This window comes from Alosa alosa, chromosome 10 (genome assembly GCF_017589495.1).
Source record: "Alosa alosa isolate M-15738 ecotype Scorff River chromosome 10, AALO_Geno_1.1, whole genome shotgun sequence".
NCBI lineage: Eukaryota > Metazoa > Chordata > Actinopteri > Clupeiformes > Clupeidae > Alosa > Alosa alosa.
In genome coordinates this window covers 18,068,551-18,090,259 of record NC_063198.1, presented here as the reverse complement: position 1 = coordinate 18,090,259, position 21,709 = coordinate 18,068,551, and the positions used below count along the sequence as shown (strand labels likewise).

At 41.2% G+C, this 21,709-nt stretch overlaps 2 protein-coding genes across 6 annotated transcripts; both read right to left on the bottom strand.

Moving 5' to 3' along the window:
* Positions 1-1,108: 1,108 nt before the first annotated feature.
* On the bottom strand, positions 1,109-8,554 carry tnfrsf1b (tumor necrosis factor receptor superfamily, member 1B). Its single transcript, XM_048255395.1, has 9 exons — positions 8,094-8,554; positions 6,284-6,362; positions 5,789-5,908; positions 5,432-5,593; positions 5,245-5,338; positions 4,161-4,372; positions 3,537-3,614; positions 3,022-3,044; positions 1,109-2,734 (listed from the first exon to the last, which is right to left on the bottom strand). Exons 1-9 carry the CDS (start codon positions 8,151-8,153, stop codon positions 2,291-2,293), a joined length of 1,272 nt encoding a protein of 423 aa, XP_048111352.1. The 5' UTR covers positions 8,154-8,554; the 3' UTR covers positions 1,109-2,290.
* Positions 8,555-8,686: 132 nt separating this feature from the next.
* On the bottom strand, positions 8,687-20,791 carry si:dkeyp-61b2.1 (tumor necrosis factor receptor superfamily member 9). 5 transcript variants are annotated; one of them, XM_048255390.1, is made up of 9 exons: positions 20,543-20,791; positions 18,903-18,936; positions 17,581-17,679; positions 16,999-17,179; positions 15,199-15,566; positions 14,656-14,793; positions 12,755-12,774; positions 12,355-12,592; positions 8,687-9,780 (listed from the first exon to the last, which is right to left on the bottom strand). In XM_048255390.1, the coding sequence occupies exons 1-9, from the start codon at positions 20,594-20,596 to the stop codon at positions 9,551-9,553; spliced, it is 1,362 nt and encodes a 453-aa protein (XP_048111347.1). In that variant the 5' UTR covers positions 20,597-20,791; the 3' UTR covers positions 8,687-9,550. The 5 variants fall into 5 exon arrangements, with proteins under 5 accessions (XP_048111347.1, XP_048111349.1, XP_048111348.1 ...); XM_048255392.1 differs by having other exon boundaries at positions 12,355-12,544; XM_048255391.1 differs by having other exon boundaries at positions 15,208-15,566.
* Between the last annotated feature and the right edge of the window lie 918 nt (positions 20,792-21,709).

Below are 21,709 nucleotides of genomic sequence, written 5' to 3'. Positions count from 1 at the left end.
TAATCTAGACAGATTCCTGAAAACAAACCACTCCTGTTCGTAGAAATGCTCATGTGCTGCGTGTAGCTATACAGTAATACAGTTAAATGAAGTCAGAATGTTCATCCTGACATGGCACGAGCAAATTAAATTGGAGGATAAAATGATCAAAACTAATGAAAGCTGTTTGGAATCTCCATAAAGCCCTACACACTTATATTGAACCATAACTGATTGCATGTTTTCATTCAGTTTTTCATTCATGGCAAGTCCTGAATTTTTTTTCCATTCATGGCAAGTCCATGAATCTATTTTTAAAGAGGCACTTGAAGTCTTCTAATATTTTAATTGCTTGATCTTCGGTTGGTGTCTATCTTTAATCGTTTTGGCTCTGTATCTTTTCTGTATCCTACAAGTAACATGCCAAATTGACATCACATCTCTAAATAAATGCAGGGGATTGGAACTCAGCTTTAGATATAGCAATGAAGTTAAGTATTTCAGTAAAGGAAGACAGATTTCCTAACACAATACAAGGAGCTTAGCCTAGAAATCTAGACGCACCCTAGCGGCAGCAAATTACATTTGCTTCCAGGGCTAGTCTAGCAACTCTCCGTTGGCTTGTGAGCTTGAAAAATTAAACTTCTATCAGGCCAATCAAATCGTGTATAGAGTCGTTAGGCGGGCTTAACATAATGATTGATGGCAGAGTTGCAACGGTTTGGCTTGAATTCCCTGCTACTTGAAAACAAAGAAGATGGATGTTGCTGTTGGCCAACAGTGTGACACGAGTTAAGCTTTTATTAAGTTGGCAAAAGTTTGAACTAGCCAACTACTGTAGCTCCGCTGGTGGGAAAACGCATGGGACTCAGCGCTGTCCTATTGCGTGCAGAGGGAATTTGAAAGACAACCGATTATCCCGCCCCTCGGACTGAGCACTGCGAACGGTGAGTGCCCAGACCCTACATTTTAATGTGGGTCTGGCTCGTCAGGCTACAAGGAGCTATAATCTGCCCACCAATTCAGTATAAAATGGACATTGTGAGAGATTGAGAGTAGCCCATTCCTGAAGATGCTATTGTTTGCTGAATACATTGCTTTATATTCCAGTAGCCAAGACACTGCCAGATCAAACTTAATACATCGTTTATATTTACTTGTACAAAAATATAACAAATATGGACAAAGATGACATATAATATTGGTCAGTACAGACATTCAAACATTGTCATTGTCATCATAACTAAAGTGCAAAATAGAACAAATTCATAAAAAATGACACAATATCAAAAAGTCTTCAGCATCAAAAGTTCAGTTATTTCTGTGAAACAGCTGTGAATCCATTCATACTAGAGGTCCAGCTTAATTGATGAGAACCGCATAACCCATCCATGCTCATTTACACCTATTTAAAAAGGCTTTTAATGCAAAGCAAGCACATCATTTTTGATCACTGGTGATGCCTATACAAAATGGAATTCCAAGCTAATGTGCTCATCTGCCTGGAATACTGAGAAACGACTTTACATAGCCGTGGCAAGGAAAGCTTTTGTCAGTGCATGGTTAAAACATTACATCTACATTCAGAAATGAAAGTGTGTGGTGGCTGGTAATAGAGGAATTTATTATTTGTATTCTATATTTGAAGAGTTTGGTTCCAAAAGAGTGAAGAGTTTGGTTTTCCAAGTAATTTCAGATGAACCGTAATTGGGTATTGCTATTTGATTTATCTTTACTCAATCAAAACAACACAACTGCAATGTAATTGATATTACCTGATATAAACAATTAAATAACATGACTTTTTAATGTTTTTAAAAATGGAGATATAGCGTTTTGGAACCCAACTCCTCATTTATTGCATTATATAGTAGTAGCATAGTTTGACCAGTAGGTGGCACCACAGTCCTGTTCAAAATGTCTGTATTGGTTAAAAGACAACCAGTTAAGTTAAGGTAACCATAATGTAGTTTTCCAAATGTACAACAGATATTTGATGAGTAGCCATCACTGATGGCAACATTAATTTGTCAGATATGACAAAACATCAAATCTAAAATGTACATTACAATAATGCCCTTAACTCTCAGATGTGCATACTATGGAACGTGTCTGGCCCTGACTAGGCGTAGCCCTGGGCCAGACCTATGTCAGAGTAAGCTCCTATCAGAGGAATGTGTGTTAGAGCACCATCTCACTGCGCCTCCCTCAGATTCCCTCACGGGGAGACACACTTTCCTCCCTCACTCTTGAGTCTTTGGGGCACTGAGCACCATGTCCAAGTACAGGCCTCAACCTCCCTCCAGTCTCATTAGCACACAAACTCCCCAGTCTCCGGGACCGCGGTGTGAGCCTCCTTGCCTTGCTCAGTTTGGCAAGAGGAGACGTCCACTTCCTCCTGGGACAAGGGCAGCTCAGTGTCCATCTCGGGAGGCCGCCCGTTGGGCCGGGGTGTGCTGGAGCCAGAGGGGACGAGAGGAGCTGCAGAGGCCGAAGCCACGATGCTGAGGTTGAGATTGACGACCTGGTGAACGGTGGGAGACTGGGGAAGCTCCACGCGGATGTCGTCCTGGTTTACATAGCAGCTGGAACCACCAGCAGGGCTGGGTTTGGGCCCGGTTGAGGGCCCGGACCTGGTTTGTTTTTCTGACGAGGAGACACAGGGGCCAGCTGGGCCACTGCGGTTCAGGAGGAGCTGGCACTCTGGATGGCTGGGCGAAGAAGTGAGGCCAACTTTCAGATAGCCATTTTCAACCTGAGAATGATGTGTGTGTGTGGTGGGGAGGGCAGAGATGAGGGGGTAAAGGATGAAGCCAAGATCAAGAGAGAGTGAGAAAAGAGAAAGAAAAGGCAACAAATATAGAGACAAGAATATAGGGGAGACATAGAGTGTGTGTGAGAGAAAGAGAGAAAAGAGAGAGAGAGAGAGAGAGAGAGAGAGAGAGAGAGAGAGAGTTACAAACATAGTAACACATGACTTCAGCAAGTAAATAATGGTTCCAGATGTTTAACAGTGAAAACTGAGATTCAGTCAAAACTTACTTTAGTTTCCTTTTCAGGTGAACCTGTGGGACAGAAATAAACCGTGAGAACGCACTTTGAGTCTTTGAAGTTGTCATGGTAAGCATGGGAAGGATGCTTTACAGATGAGAAAACAGATTTGCGGATGGAGTGCATGGGGTATTTACACACGGGGATTCACCAAGATTGTGACATACAGTATACCAAAAACTCTCAAAAATAAGCCTGATAACTTTAAATGTAAAAAAGTTTCAAGTGATAAAATCAGAGGTTTTAGAACCATGAAAGGGCAGTGTGTGAGATAGGGCAGGTAAGCGGCAAAACATGAATTGTTAAAGCTGATGGCATTCAAATGTGGGCATTTAGTCATATCACAACACCTGCCAAAACTGTCCAACTATGTCTGCAAGGTTTGCAGATAAGATGAAATGGAAGATAAGCCTTGAGCAGCTGTCATACTCTTTACTGATCTCACAGCAACACTCTACTTCAAGGATGATTCAGCTGATGATATAGGTGTGATATGTTGGACTCACCATTTCTCTTTCTGAGATAGAAAAAGCAAAGCAGGCCGGCAGCAGCGATCACAAAAGCTCCGAAACACACCAAAGGAGCTAGAACCGAAAGAGAAAAACAAGAACAAGAGGCCTAATGGATGAGGTGTCATTGACCAGGTGTAAACATGTGAAGGAGCGTGGAGGGTGTGGAGGAGACGCGTGAGCGAAAAACAACTTAATGAGTTAAGGAATATGAACATAAGGATGGAAAGCACAGAGAGAAACAGTATATAGACAAAAATTTTGGGACGCCTGCTATTACACCCACAAGAACTTCAATGAAATCCCATTCTAAATCCATAGGTATTAATATAGAGTTGGTTCTGTCTTTGCAGCAGTGACAGCTTCCACTCTTTTAGGAAGGACAAATATTGACAGTTCATCAGTGACAATAATTATCACCCAAATTTAGCATCAAATATTATTAACATGAGTTGCCTGAAGCAAGTATGCCTACTTGTGCAGGATGGCAACACTGCATTTCATGCAAGTATATGCACTTATTTGTTTGCTGGTTAGCTCATAAGCTACACACATAGTGCTTATGACATAACATAGCAAATGAATCAAATAGAGTAGCCTAGGCTATATTCATGCACTTACCTGTCAGATCAGAGGGGTGTGAGGCACCATTAGAGGGCACTGAGATTACACTTTGTGGTCCTGTCGGCGTGGAAGAGGACACGCACAAAGCAGAGGGTGTGATGTCGCTGGCTCGCATGTTCATTGGAGGGCTCAGGGTTATGCCTTGTGTGGTGGGCTTTTGTGTGGTTGCTGAGCTAGGATCCACCCGGTCAGTAGGGACAGGACGCACACTGGCAAGGCAAGGGTTTTTATATAGCACATTTCATACACAGGGGTAATTCAATATGCTTTACATAAACAAAAGCAAAGCATACATAAAAGCATAAAAAGGGCAGTAGTTTAAAAATGTTTGAAAAGTAAAGTAAATAAAATAGAACAGTTAAAAGACAGAGTGCAAAACAAATTACTAGAACAAAGCCAACAACTTAACCTTATGCTTTGTCAGGAAAAAATCCTTGGCCATCAGACAGTTTCTTAACAGGTTATATTACTGTGACAAAACCTCTGTCCACATTTGATTATCTATCGGCACACAACCTGCATTCCCTTTCATGTAACTCACATGTTTTGGCAGTAATTCTTGTAATTTGGCGTCTGCCAAATCCCATAACCATAACACACTGATTAACAGAAAGAGCATTTGATCAGTTAGCAGAAAGCATCTGAGAAAAGTTTGTATGAAAAAATATATTTAAAAAAGAGGACAAGGAGATAAAACCAACTGAGGGAGTGAGTAGAGAAAATGAACAAAAGTGTGTGAGGTCGGCCCCAGCCGTGGCGCAACTAGCTGGGGCACCTGCACTGTACGCCGGCGACCCGGGTTTGATTCCCGCCCTGTGGTCCTTTCCGGATCCCACCCCGACTCTCTTTCCCACTCACTTCCTGTCACTCTCCACTATCCTGTCGCATTAAAGGCATAAAAAAGCCCAAAAATATATCCTTAACTGCTCATAACTGCTGCTCTAGGCAGAGACACAAGAGGGAAAGGAGAAGGTGGTGTGTGTGTACATGCATGTGTCTGTGTGTGTGTGTGTGTGTGTGTGTGTGTGCGTATGTGTGTACATTGTGGTCTGTTGTGCTGAGGGTGGGCTGCATCTCTCACGTTGAGTTGGCTTGGCACTTCTGGGTGGCGGACATCTGATCAGAGAAAGTTCCAGGTGGACAGGGATCACACTTCACATTTGAACGGGCCGTTCCTGAAATGAATGAAAAGTAATAGTGAGCAATAGCATGAACAGAAATGAAAACAGCCATTGGATGACAAGTAAACCTTTCTGTTGGTGCCCTACCTGCTTTGACAACGCCATGACCTGGTGGGCAGAGTGTATATGATCTGCACTGTCCTGAGCAATACGGCTCTTCGTATCCCATGGAGCAGTACCGTTCAGGCGGACAAGTACACTTTGCATCCCTGGTTGCTGAGCATTTCTGAGCATATTTCAAGCCTTTTTCTGTCAAAAGGAGAGATCAAGAATTGCATGTGCACGCACACACACACACACACACACGCACACACACAAGGAGGGAGAGAGAGAGACAGAAAGATATATCGATGCATTTTAATGGACACCCAAGCACTGCCAAGCTGCCAAACAGACAGCATATAACAAAACCTCAGTGCCTTCATCATGAATGGGAGGACCTACTTTCACACGCTGTGCATCTGAAGCAGTTATTGTGGTAGTTGTACCCTGACCATTTTCCATTGGGACAAGGCTCACAGACCGTATCATTCCCCGGGGAGCATTCAGATTTTTTATGAAACCCTGCAACCACAGCAAATGAGTCACAGCTAAGCATCTGCTACACACACATATGCATGACACACAGAAAGAGTTGGTAGAAAGTAATAAATATGTTCTGTAGGCTAATAAAAAGCCAAAGCATAATATCACTTCCACTATTTTACTCTTTCATTAAGTGTAGACTGTTATCATAACTAAAGATAATATTAAGTAAACTGCTACAGGCTCTGATCATTTACAAACCCAAAATGTCAATTCTAAGAAACCTGTATACATACTGCAAATAATATATATTGAACAAAGTGTTAAAAGTGTGAGGATTTTAATTGTTGCAATGTTACAACAATGTTATTTAGCACAATTGGTCATCACTGGTATAGGTTTACGGTGACCTACCAGGTTCACACTTCTTGCAGCAGATATTCAGCTCTTTATTAAAAATATGTGTGGTATTATTGCATGATCCTTTAGATCCCTGCAAAACACAAAGCAACACAAGAAACCCTTCAGTTAACCTCTTTTTTATGACCAAAAGAAAATAAAAAATAGTGGGTGGGTTGGTTTCACCCACATGCAGTAATATAACCAAAAACGACACTGCCGTTTTTTCCCCTGTCTATATTTACTTGACCATAAAGCAGTTACAAAACCCCTTGGATATGTCACTATGAGATGATCTTTCTGCTTCAGTCACACTTCACAGTACAGGCATGTACACTGAAAACTGTACAATGTACACTTGTGCAGTGCTAAAAAAGAAAAAGAAAAGATAAACACCTGCATTGTAAACCCTCCTCTATCCTGATATGACTTTCCAATGTACCTGACCTCAGTGTGAGCAGCATGTAGGCCATGTGTGAAAGGTGCTGAGCAGAAGTCCTCTGGGTGTGGTTACTGGTAAGTGGCCCCGTACGTGGCGTGATAAGCCTGTTTCCAAGAACTCGCACATTTCCTGGCGAGAGAGCGAGCAAGCGAGCGAGCACCGGCGCCCAGTCTCACCTCGTCTAACCCACATAGGCTTCCTTTCACTTTTACACGAATAGTCAGAGACCACACATGACTTCACAAGATTTTCTGAAAGCACTTCAGCAGGGAAAGAGACTAGAGGGGTGATGGGAGAAAAGATAGAAAAGACGCAGCACTCTACATAGACTAGGCTGAAAACTACATGATATCAAGAAATGAAAAAAAAGGAAAATTATTGACATCATTTATATTGACATAAATAACAACTTATCAAATTACACACACAGGCTACACATCACACACACACACACACGATAAAATCAGTTGGCTATAGCCAGAATAATTCAAGCCATTTTTCTTCTTCTGGTTGAGAAAAAGTGCAGACTTTCTGATCCAATCAAACCAAACCAAAGGCGTCACACTGTTATCAGTGAACCAACATCAAGATCAGAACCACATAAAAGCCTCACCCCTATACCCCATGCCATCACAGGTAGGTCTTCCGTGACCATGTCATAACTCTAAGCTATAAGGAGAAGTATGTTAGGATGGCCCTCCTGACAACTTATGAGAAAAGGTGTAGTAGCCTACCCTACCTGTCCTGCTTGCTTACCCAGGAATTGTTTAAACTGTGTATCAAATACAAACTGAACTTGATAAAAAACAGTTGTGCTGCTACCCCCCCCAGATATGTATGGAATGTTAAAAAGGAAGTCTTGTGGGGCCAACTATGATGCTGATAATGGAACTCTCTTGAAAGGGTCCATAGCATGCGCATACCGCTCACAAGAACCCCATTAAATAAAACAAGGAGACAATACTGAACATAGTCACACAACAAAACCAAATCGATTTACACTATGTTTTTTTACAATAGTAACGTTACCTCAAAAGTCTGAGCAACGCTGCTAGTGTAGCCCCAAAACATGGTAGTTTTGGACTTGAGTAAACTTTCCGTTCTTAAAATAAAGAAAGTGAAACTATTAACGCAACATGAACATTAAGCAAAAGATGGGGTGGCCGACTTATAATGTTTCATAGACCACCAAGAGTAGAAAATGTTACACTATGTAGGCTATTTATGGACTATGTAAGCTTTATACACAAAGGTAAATTGCGATGTCAGTGACTGACAGATGGAGCGTTACAGAGCTACACGCAAATGTGTGACCATATGTGATCTGTCATGAGAGAATGCAAAAATCCGTAGGCAAATATCAGATAGCTAGCGTCCACCTACCTCCGTCTTGACAAAGAATAAAACCACAAGAAACAGCAGGCAAGGGATTTGGAAAGACATGATACTGTCGCGACCACAAACGATAGACCACTTGGTCCTGCCACCGGCAAGTCATTCTGTCAAGCATACGGAAGCTAACATTTCCTTGTCTCCAGCCAACTGAATCTAGCCCCACCAGGAAATTGAACTCTAGCACGGGTTTAATGTCTTTGGGGTTAATGCTCAGGTTCTATTAGTTCTATTATCTTCATAAAACTAAAGTAAAATAAAGTTCTAGATGCTAGTATCACTGTTTTATTAGAATAAAAGAATTCAATAATAAAAAAATAAAAAATCACATAAACACTCCTATAGTTTATTTGACCTAATTAAAAATATTAACAAAACGTTGTAAACTGTAAATGTATTATTATTTACGGGGTGTAAGACAAAATCCACATGCCTACAAAGCAGTGCTGGCAGTCCATTTTCAGCCTAGTTATCGGACAAGCCCACTCAGCCTATTTCTTTCTTCAGTACTTTTTCATGAGGCATTTCTCATATGGTGTGTTAACATACTGAAGAAAACAATAAGATATAATGACAAGACAAAATGTTTTTAAAAAATGATTCATGGTTTCAGTCTGAATCAACTTCCACTGAAAACACATGGCATGCCAAGGTAGATAGATAGATAGAGAGAGAGAGAGGAAGAGAGAAAATCCTTAATGACACACCATTAAAGTCTATTGGAGCAAAATGCCCTGCAGTAGCATTATCTAAATAAACTTCCTTTTGCATCTTCATGTTTACACCAAAACTATACACTTGAACATGGTCCGAAGGCTTATCTAGACACACACAATCTTGTGAGTTCACTATATACAGTATGGGTCTCGTGCAAAAAACTGCCCACAGTATGTAAATTACTCTGTTCTCCAGCGTTGCGGCAGTTCAGAAATGAGCCAGCTAACAGGCAAAATGCAAGGCACTTCTTGTCCACACACCTACTCTACCTTACAGTAAACAAGCAGTCAGTGTCTTGTCCACTCATATAGAGGTATGTCATTTCGTAACAGATCTGCACGCCATTTGCATGCAAGCAGTTATTTTCATCAAGAATGGCTCTGGGCTTGTCAAGGAGGAAGTGAGACTCTGACCGGAATATGTGAGGGCGTCTGTTTCTTAATGCGTTCTTTTAACCGTGCAGAGCAAGCAAGGGACAGCAGGAACTTGCCCTTAAAATGTCAATAGCTCCAACAGTGACTCTCCTACAATAAAAACAGACTCCTGAGCACATGTTCCATTAAATGCTTGTCATCCAGCCCAAATGTCCAGGTCCTGATCACCTCACTTGTCTTCAAACTCGCATGCAACCCAGATGACCCCGCTCTGTCATACTCAAATGATCTTCCACAGCCTGTTCAGGGCATCCTCTGCCACTCCTGCCAACCACCAGTGCCAGGGAACCTCAGAGTTCATTTGCCGCTGGCTGGGATTGGGTAGCTGAGCTCTTTGTTGTCATCCTCCTCCTGGGTGCTGAACCCCACTGAGTCTGGGTAGGATCTGGAGAAGCCGTTGGAGGAGCCGCTGGAGGAGGCACTGCGAGACTCCTGCTGCGGAACAGAGGCCTGCTGCCCCTCCTCTCGCCGGTCCGAAGCATTGGTGCCCAGGACCACCATTCCGGGAGAGTAGATAAATATAGACCCTGAGGGGAAGACAGACATAGAAAGCATAGGTTAAGGTCATTGACCAACTTTTTGGTCTCACAATACTGTAACAGAGAGCAAAGAGCAAATGACATCAGGGTCAAGGTATTGATACCCCATCAGCAAAAATGCCGATGAAATGTATGGTAATAATAGATTTACAAGACTATATGGATAAACTATACTGAAAACAGTGATATAATGTTTAAGGTGTGAAGACAGTCGGCACAATATTCTTGCACACTACATGCACCTCAATTGTCTCCTTTTCATGCCACTGTTGTCCTAACAAGTAAAAAAAACATCTTGGAATGATGTTTGAGTGTAGAGCAGTGCAATACTAAAGGCCCATTCACACCAGGAAAGATTATTATAAAGATAACTATAACTATAATAACATGAGTGTCCACACTGACCAACGATAAGGAAAGTCTCTCCTTCTGTTTTATTGAATGTGATGTCTAAAATTTGATTGGATTCTGATTGGCTGTCAGCTTTTTATCGTTCTCAAAATCGCTCTGAAAGTGATCCTCAACGATATCATTCTTCATTTCGTTACAATTATAGTTTGTGTGGACATTGTCATTCACATTAGCTAGATCAATACTTTGTTATCGTACTTGATTCTAAACAGTCCTTAAGTGCAGAGGAATATAAAGGTGTAAATATCATATCACACCTTTAAGGATGGTACAATGAGTCATTTCACAATACCAAAGTGTGCATCCCCTGTAAATGATCTGCGACTGGCTTGTTCTCGTGAGAAAAGGCAAGCCGTAATTTCACAAACTGTGGACTGCGACACAGGGAAAATCCACAAGCTCTAACAAGTTGCATCTTAGTTTCTACAAATGGCACACGAGACTACCTGAGTCAAAAAGCAAGGGGCCAGTGACTTTGCTAGTCACATGCACACATATGTTTATATGGAAAGTTCTCCATTCTCTGTTATGTCCTCTTCACGTTTCCTGTCCAAGTTTTGCACAACTCCTGTAACTCCTTATGTGTGGTCAAAGTCAAGAGGAAATAGCTGTTTCTGGAGTAACTCTAACAAAAACATTTTGACAAACTATGGTAAACCGCTCCCTACTGATTACAAGAGGAAAGGAGCATTATACAGGATACAAGTGGGTTTCCCAGATAGTAAGGCTAAAGGCCTGCCAAAAGATTTGCTAAATGAAACCAAATCCTGGATTTGGTTTCATTTGGCAAATCTTTGCTGAAGGGCTTAAATCATCAAACAAGTCCATCAGCAGAAAACAGGTAACAAGATACAATAACAATAAGAACAACAATGGCTTTCCTGCCCTGTATATTGTCCCTGAAAATGATTGAGGTGAGATGCATTCCCTCGGTCATCAAATGACCAACCGTGTCTAAGAACCTCTGACCTTTACAAGAGTGTGGCTTCCAGTTCACTGACCAAGATGAACGGGATACTGAATCACTGATGAGACAAATACTTGTGAAACTGAGGAACTTCCTCTGTCAGTGCATATCAGAGGAAGTCAGTCTGACAATTGCATGTCTTCACTATCTGCATCAGACTTAGTGTCAGGCGTTGGCTGTTTGCTTGGGAGGTTAACACAAAGAGGAGAATAATTTGTGCAATCTCTCAAATAAACTCTACTATGCAATCTCTCAAATAAACAGAGGCTACTATGCAATGTTCTGGTTGACTTAACCTCAATCAGGCATTTCAAATGCATATTGTATTACTTAATAGCTGAACACATGTTGGTCCAGATAGAAAAGTCCCCATGTGCCTTAAAGGACTTTCCATTTAGCTGGAGGAGTAAACAATAGGAACGAAGACACACACACACACACACACACACACACACACACACACACACACACACAAAGCCCTTAAAGGGACACCAGGCAACGTTTTCGGGTTAATTAATCATCTTCGTAAGTCGGTATATGGTTAAATGACTCATTACAGGGCGAATAAAGACTCTCTCGCTCGCTCGCCCCTACTGCCTGTAGGAAGAATATCCCGCTTGCAAGTTCGGTGTATCCGACCCGCCGACCTTCAGTCTCACAAAGTCTCAGACATCGCAAGAAGCAGGATCAGTTTACATCATAGCGATTGTTGCAAACGTGTGTATAATGGCAGAGCCGGCGAAGAAGCAGCGAAAACTCTTGACGGAAAATGCAAAGAAAAGGAAAAGAGCTTCAGACAGAGCGAGGGCTCGCACGCGTTATCAACACGTACAGGCGCTAGGGGGAGCTTCGTAGAGAAAAAGCAGCAGGCTTGCCTGGTGTCCCTTTAACTGGAATGCTGCAGATTCAGTGGAGAAACAGGATGGGTGCTTTACCGATAACGGGTACATTATAGACTACTGTACAAACATTCCATATTCATGTTTCTTAACTCAACAGATGTTACCAAATAGCAAGACAACCTAACATATGCTTATTCCGCACAAGATTTACCCAGAGTGACATACTGGCAAGCAGTCAGAGCCATTTATAGTAGACAAAACAATGTTACGGACACATTACTGCAGTAATTTCCAGGGATGAAATGCTGGTGAAACACTCTTTGGGCCTCTGACAGTACTCACCCACAGTGTTGCTGATGCTCTCTCCCCTTCCACTATTGTTCATGGTAACGTGCTGCGTGCTGCCTGGGTGAGGCTGGGCCGCTGACCCCGTCTCCTTCGGTGGGCCCCCGCTCCCCCAGCTCAGGGGAATCAGCCGCTCCACACACGGGTCACTTTCCATGTCTGGCCCAAGCTGCTGCTGCTGCTCCTGCTGGAGGGAGGGTGCACAGACGTTGTAACCCACCTTCTTTGTCACTGGCTGTAGTGAAATGAAGACAGAATGAGCTTTAGAATAAGAATTAAAACACAAATAATCACCACTACATTTAGAACCCCTTTCTATATTCCAAGAACATTTTTAGTATGACTGTCTCTGATAACCTTCAAAATATATGTGTATGTAGATGAAAAGAGTACTCACATATTTTCCAAATGGCAGACCTAACAGGGAAGAATGTAAAAGTATGGTTTGTTATCACAGGAGACTGATAATACAAAGATAATAAACTGTCACTGTCTGGCGGTTTAGTCAGAGGATGTAAAACTCTCTTTCTCCTTCTCTTGGTTTCAAAGTTAATGTTAAGAAAACATCCACAAAATACACTATAGTATGTATGAACCTAAATTCTCTGTAAAATCAACACCACTACTCAGTGAATACAGTCTGTTTGCATGTTCAATACAACGCAAATATGCAAAGGCCTTTGGCCTTTCAGGTATTATACCATTGTGTAAATACCATTGTGTTGGCCAATTAAACAACATTGACTTTTTACATTTTTCATGAACTTATGAGGAATTATTTTTCTGCCTTGAAGATGAGATATTCAGACTCAGAGAATTCTGTAAACACCAGAGTGACGACATCAGATTAAATAACTTTGGCAGGAAGTGCTCTTTGGTTTACACACTGTTCCAGCCACAAAGTGAAATGTGTGACACCTTACAGCGCATGATGTTCAAGTTACATTTCATAGTAAAGGAGCACATGGCATAGCCTAACCAACAATTTAATAGTTTTTGAATATATGTCCTGACTTTTGATTAATGTTGACATGTCTAAGGCCTATAGTTAATATCTGTCTGACGCTCAGTGTGTAAAAATGAAAAGATTGCCTGTGTTACCCTAAAACGTGCACCAGGCTGTCAAATACCGGATGAAAAAGGGCAATTTTACCACACTACTACATCTACTTTAAATAACAAAACCACTGTCATGTAGTGCAACAAGACATTTTCACAGCATTCTCACAGTGTCACAGTCTAATGAACACCCTATCTTCTATTTGCTTTGTTTGCTGGAAGAGCACTAGTATAAAAGTGCAACAGATTTGTCAGTCAGGTCAAGATGACAATGCATTCAGCAACTGCTATGGCATCCTGACATTTAAAAAAACCCTCACCAGAAATGACGCACACTTGTGAGCTAAGTGTTACATTCTGGCAACTTCCTTTGACTTGAAAGCATAATAGCTTTTAGAATGAATCGTTCAGGAATAGGCTACTTGTGATTGAGGTTACATATGATTTTCTTGGAAAGTGACTTGCTGTGAAGCAAATGCAGAAATTATAACGGTATTTTGAGTTCAATTGAAACTGAACACACGTAGATGATAATTTGAGATACTACACTACAACACTATTGAAGATGGGTCACAGATTAAGATGATGCTTTAACACCTTACAATTACAGCCTCGGAACCTATATCCTATAAAGCCATGCAGAAACGATTTGCGATTTTGGCAATTTTAGCAGCAATCTGGTTGGACCCGAACAGGGCCTAATTCCCATCCGATTTGCATGCAGTTAGGGCAGGCTCACAGCGGCCGGTTGGAAGATGGGTTAGAAGGTAACAATCAACGCTCCAGCTCCAGGCCGATCAGGTTGAGTCAAAAGTGACCGCACTTGTAGTGTAAGATACCATGTTGTACACAACTGAAACAAATGCACAGTGTCTGTTTGGCTTGGAGATATGAAAGTCTCTTAAAGTCATAGAAGGCATTGGTAAGATAACTGATTCAGGACCAGTAACTCTTCTGGTTTAGTTCTGTGGTTGACATGCAAAACCCATATAGTGTGTTGTGTATAGTGTGCAGTTAAGATCACCGGATATCCATTTATGTACATAGACACTTTCAGGTTAAAGAATATTGATGTCATGTGAAACCTTTACAATGTCACTTTGATTGGCAGCAGTTTACAAGAAGGAGCATGATGAAGATGTTAGAGAAAGAGTGAAAGTCATTGGCTACACAACAAAGGGTATTACTATTGTTGTTATTAGGCTGCAGGCCAGGAGGCCAACAGGATGTCCAACTTACCCTTGGTCCACTTAAGCTGCTTCTTCAGAGCCTTGCCCTTGAGCCACAGGAAGCAGCCCACCAGAACAGAGACAACCAGGAGTATCATCAGCACAACTAGCCACTGACTAGGTGAGTCTGTCAAGGTGTCGGAAAAACCTGAGAAAGAAAGTGTTGCGAACAAAATTTACTTATCACCAGGTTTAACTTCATCGTGTGAGTGTAAGAGTGTGTGTGTGATTACTTATCACATCACAAGGTTTAACTTCACTGTGTGTGTGTGTGTGTGTGTGTGTGCACATGTGTATATTTATAGTTTAAATGGCATGGGGATACACTCTTGTGTTTGGTTTTATTAAACCTTAAACTTCATAACCAGAACTGCCTACCAGTGACACCCAGTGGAAATAAATGTAACATACCTCAATCTGTTAAATTATAACTTCTTATGGTTTGCACAAAATTCAGTGATGCACAATCCTACTATCTACAGCTTCAGCACTCTGGCTGAAAGTCTCCCGTCCTTCTCATGAGGCACATATCTGAGTTATCAAAAAAACAAACCTTCATGACCCGTCATTGAGTCTGTTTTGATCAGGCCATGGGTCCTGCCTGTCTTCAAAGTATCATAGGCAACAGAAGAGTTCGTTGGGCCAGTAAGAACCTGTCTGTTGGTGGTAGAGTCACCTCCAGATGCGCTCTTTGAGGTAGTAAGACTATCATATGTACTGATAAGTTTGGTGGTGGTAGCATCACCTCCAGATGTGCTCTTTGAGGTAGTAGGCCTGCCATGTGTGCTGGTAAGTCTGGTGGTAGTAGCATCACCTCCAGATGTGCTCCTTGAGGTAGTGCTGGAAAGTGGGGTGGTAGCATCAACACAGACCCGGTCCTGTGTAGCTGTCCCCTCCGTGATCACTCCTCGACCTTTACAACTATCAATGGATGGATGGGTGGATAAATAAACATTATTGAAATAATGTAACAGAGTTATATTGCTAGCCAATAGAGGGAGCTAAAGTCAGATGAAATGATGCATGCACAGCACTAAAACTTATAATGTTTCAATTATTTCTTATCTCAGTCTTCCAAACATCTCAATGGCAGATAAAATTGCATGGCAATCTATATAACACAAAAGAGATATGAAGCCTGGTACTCAAGTGTGCTCTCCTCCCGCCAAGGCGTATTACATTTCTCTAGCAATACGGGAACAGTTATGTCAAGGTGGGTACACTGTTGGGCAAGACCTCTGGCAAAGGAAATCTGAATTGACAACAGTCTGAAAGCTGATCATTCAATTAAGGGCGGAAGTGTGACATTCTTCTGATAAACCTGCAAATCCAGATCCTGCGATGACATCATGACAGTTGTCATAGGTCAGGCGATGGACTCAATTTAAAGGGATTGTGAAGTAATTCTACTGGTTGGCTTTAACCAAACCTTTCATAAATTAAATTCAACCTGGCTCAACCCACTTATTGTCTTTGATCACGGCAGTCCTCTTGTGAGATACTGTGCATGCTCTACCAAATCCAATGAGGGGATATCGCTCTCAAACTCTTCAATTAAAGAGCTTATGTGCATGTTTTTGTTTATACCATTTAAAATGACCTACTAATAATGTAACATGTTATGGTAAAAACACATAGAGTATTGCCCAGATATCCACAACAGATAACATGCCACCCAGCCAGCACTAGCTAGCAACCAGCCAGACCGTCTCTCAATACCATTACCACTAACCAATACCATTACTCTCAATGCCATTTTGTACACTTTCAGTACTGTATCGAATACAGTGCAAGTCAATGGGAGGATGATGTGATGACGATAATGGTGGGTACGAGACAACTTCAATCCAAAGAAATTCCCCCGTTAAGACAAGCTAAAAGTGCCATGGGATAAACTTCATGTAAATAATGTTGCAAAACATCCCTACACAGGGTTCCCACTCTAATTCAAATGTAAAATTCCATGACTTTCCCCTGACAAAAAATGAATTTCCATGACCTACTACTGTATATAATGAATGGTACAATACATCGACCAAAGATTTGAGAGAAGCTATGTAGCGTTGAAGAATCTTTTACTTTTTTACAATACACAATACAATAAACAAAGTTGGGCTAACCACAACTACACTAATCCTGTGTGGAAATATATGCTATTGGTATTCTGGCAAGTTAATTTTAAACTGCTAAAATTCCCTGATATTCCATGACTTTTCCCAAAAAATTACAAAATTCCCTGACTTTCCATGTCTGGAATAGACCGAGGTTTTTATGACATTCCAGAAATTCCATGACCCGTGGGAACCCTGCCTACAGCTGTCTCCTATTATGTCTAGAATACAACGATACTTACTCTGTGTGAGGATGACAGGATGGGTCCAAGGATGTTTTATTGGAGAATGTTCCAGGAGGACAAGGCTTGCAGTCGAAAACACAGCTGAAGTTTTGAGGTTCAGGGCAGTAATAGCCTTTGGCACAGTGACACACACGGTTGGTGTTGATACTGCAGGCTTTTATCTCAACAAGGTGTTTTGCTACAATGGCCAGAAACAGGTGCATAGGTGCATGCGCGCACACGCACAGACACACATACAGAGAGAGAGAGAGACATAACAAATGAGACACATTTGAGACAACATATAGAACATACTGTATGTTGGTATTTCACATGCTGCTTAGGTAAATGACATCTCCCACGCAAAAAGGCCCAGAGTGTAGACTATGCAAATTTGTGCAGGGAGACATATGGCCCTGTCCCCTTTTACACAAAGGAAAAGGATTATCATTTCAGTAGTGAATGTGCAGATGCTGCAGTCTATAGAAACCAAAAAAGTGCTGTGCAATGTGTTGAGGACGGAAGCTCCTTACAGGTTAACAAAGGGAGACAATCAGTGTAAAACTGTGGCTTTACTGTCACCTTCAACAGGCAGCTTACCGGAACAGGGTTGTGTGCAGGCATCACAAGAATATCGACTATGTCTTTGACGCCTGTAGTAATCCTTTTTGCACTGGAGACACTTACAGTGCTCCTGCCCTGAAGATGAGAAAACAAATTAACTTCAGCAAATACGATTTGTATGCATCATACTCTAAACACAGCCACTGGGCACAGCTGAGCACACACACTCACAAACTTTCTATTTGACAAAAAATCCCATCCAACCCACAGAGGATGAGGACAGGGTGAGGGCCTGTGGGAGACCAAGTCTTTCTGCCCGTAAGGACTCCTAACCAACTTAGTGTTACTTATGAGTGCTTGGAATTTACCCCTGGTACAGTGTGTGTTCAAAGACAGTGATGGTAAAGGGGAGGGGGAAAAAAACATGCACAAAGTCATCAAGAGGAGCAGACATACTGAGAGTGGACGACTAAAAGAAACAAAACCTACGCTCCCTTCTTGACTCACAATGTTTGTTTGTTTCTTTAACAAAGACAGAGTCCAATTCAGTATACGTGTGTGTACACTGGACAGAGCTGTCTAGTCATCTGTTAACAAATTTACAAATTACTTTGAGATGAAACAGTGTGCGTGACAACTCTGTCTAAGGGGATGACTGTAGAGTAAGTTAAGTTGCTCAGGAAGTAGATCAAATGGAACCTCATTGACCTCAGATGGACAAATCACAAAATCTACCCATCACAGCCCACACATAGCTCTTCCTGTGAATGACCTGTCAGTGAATCTAATCATGCATGCTGTGGGGGAAAAAAAGCGTGGCTGTCTTAAACATGTTCACCCTATGTTAATCGTTAATATTTCTCTGGAAGTCAACTGACAAACATGTAGGCTAGATGATGGGTTAGTCTGCCCCAGCAAAACTTCCTGGTAAATAAAACCTATGATTTTGCATGTCTTAAACAACATCACCCATTAATCAGTAGGAAAATATGCATCCAGCATTTCCATCTGGACATATTTGAATATGACAAAGAGCAAACACAAATTTTGGACATAACTGGGGCATATGAGGAGTGTGTATGTACCACCATGTGAGAAGTGTTAAATGTTAAACCATGAAATGAACATTTATGTCTTAGAAGCAGTTCATATCAATGAGGTACACAGGGGAAACCCTGACTAAACTAGAGCACTGCTGAATTGCTAAGTTACACAGACCCATCATATTTTGATTTAATCACACTAACCAAGCCCTACTAAATCACTAAGTATGCTTAAACTTGTGTATCATCTTTGCAAATAGGTGTCTTTTCTGTTCCTGTTACTTGAAAGTTTCAGCAATAGCATTACCACCTTACCTGGCTCACATGGGCAGTGGCCTGACACTGAGAGCTGTTAAAGACAAGAGAAAGTGAATCACGGTGTGGATTAGTAAATCAGTAAATCGGAATTGTGGGAATAAATTACCACCAGGAGCCCCAGGGTTAATAACCACGCTGCATGCAAAAAAAACAGACATTCAGTGTTGGCTGTTTAGTTGGTAGGCCTAGCTCTAGGCCACTCTGCTAGAATATAAACTATAGGCTACACCCCGGGGATTTTTACAGACTTTTGTGACATCAAGGTTGAGCGAAATGAATACAACTAGGTGATTTGTGATTATGCGCAAAGATGGCCAAACTAGGCTACATGAAATGGACAAAATGACCAAATGCTGTATAAACCCACGAGTCATAAACGCTGTATAAACCCACGACTCATTTGACATTGGCACAAAGTAACCTTTAGACTTGCTCTCACTCAAACTCGCGCACATTGATCACTTATTTTAACAACGCACCACTATAGAAAATTGAGGTAGGTCGGTCCACTCACATAGGCTACCATCATCTTCGGTTTAACTTAGTATAACATTTTAACAATATGACATTAATTATACACAATTAACTGAATTATAAATTAATAAAGAATAGTTTTTGAAACCGTTTGTCAAACTCAGTGGACCGTGAGATAAATCGATGAGCAAAACGTCGGCAGTTCACCAGATCATTGTCCACTGGCCAATTCTGGGAAGCAGTCTAGTCTATGGCATGACGTTGGTCCAACAACACACACACACACACACACACACACTCTAACCGTTGGGATTTTACATTGATGTCATCATCACTTAGTAGGCTAAAATAACTACAACTGCTTTAAGAGCGCCAACCTGAATCACAAATTGAGTTTGCGCAACATATCCTGGAACGCTATTCGCAGTTGTTTGGAAGACGTTTCTTCTGAATGATATCGAGACTGAAAACAGTAGGCTATGTCAGACTACTTCTGCGGTTTAACTTCTTGCCTAAAACAGTCCCTTGTGTGTTGCAACGTCGGCTATGAGTGAAATGCTTCTTTGAATGACATGTAAAAAAGGTAATTGTGGCAATTTTATTGTAGTAGCCTATTTGACTCCCCCCTCCAAAAAAAAAAAAAAAGAAAAACCAACAAAGCCAACCTCAAACAACCCTTAATGAGTATTTCGCTAAATAACCTTGCAGCGATTGTTTTCGTTAATAACTGCTCATGTAAGCTATAGGTCTAAATCTACTTTTAAATTATATTCCACTAGACTAGTGTGTAGCCTACGTTTACATTAGCCCACATCTCTGTTCACTGAAAAAGTAGGCTAAACTCGCGGCAGAACAGAAAACTATTTCCACTGTTTAGGCTATTGGTATACAATGAAAATGATGCTGAATATAGCCACGTGTCATTCTAGGGAACCTGGTTTTTAGCTCTCAGCGGAGAAGGCAGCAAGAATAAAATTTAAAAAAAAAGAAAAGAAAAAGGTCAGAATTCTAAGCGAACACACAAAAGTTAACACAATTGTAGGTCAAGGAAGTTTAACATTCAGTACAGATTATTTTAGCCTACTTGGACGGAGATTATGCTTAAAGGTTGTTGAACAATTTCTACTAGGATATTCCACTAGTTAGGCTATACATTCCCTTACCAGTTTACAAAGAAAGATGATAATTAAGACGTTTGTTGAATACATCCATTCCATTCCGACGATATGCAAATAACCAGCGAAAAATGTGGTGCTAACACGAAAGCTGCTACTGTCTGCCTGGTCTGAGTCGTATCAGAATGAAACATCTCGGGCTGATACCGGCATTTAAACAAGCGGGGGTTTAAGTTTGGCGCCGCGAGGATGGGTTGCACCGTCACGTTATGACGATGAAGTTGACATGAAAGTAATTCATTACAGTGCATGAAAATGCACTGTTCTGTTATCCTTAGTCTTCTTCTTCTTCATCTTCTTCTTATTTTTATTACAGTGCATGAAAATGCACTGTTCTGTTATCCGAAGTCTTCTTATTAGCCTACTATTATTAGGCTATTATTCTTCCCACCAAATTTCTGCGTCTAATTCAGCTTCAATCGTAGAACGTAGAAACTTCTTGAAAAGGACACTTAAGCAATATATTTTTCGTTTGTGTAACTAACTTATACTTTGAGATATTAACAAAAAACAAGCTTATTTTTACCCATAGACTTTGCATTGGCACTATGACATCATACAGGGCTAATTAAACTGATTTGTACCTGTATCAACTGCCAGCTGCTCAACTAGGCCCCCCTCAAAGAGCCAATTAAACATATTGCACCTGTATTAACGGCAATCTCTATTCTACAAGGATAAAGGAGCATTCCTTTTTTTATTAGTATCTTTACAACACAAACTCACAAAGCATATGACCAGATCATGGCTTTACATCAAATCATTTGTACATTCCCCCCTTCATTCATACTTCTGCTGTTCTCAGACACACATACACCCCTCATGCACACACCTTATCCAATCGTTCTTCATACATACTTTCGCACACACTTTCACACCACCCCCCACCCATACACACACCACATTCATTGGTCATCACATATACTACAGTGCCTTTCCTTAATAGCTGGTCGATCTCACGGCTCCACTCCAGCTTCATAAATTGTAGTCCATACATTATCAAATTGTTTTTCTTTAAGCGCATTCCATCCAACTCTCCATCCATCTTCTTCAAACCATTCACTCATCCAGCCATCAAACTATCTATCAACATCTAATAAACAATTTGCCTATCAACAGCCATTAAACTTTCTGTCTATCAACAACTGTTTCAAA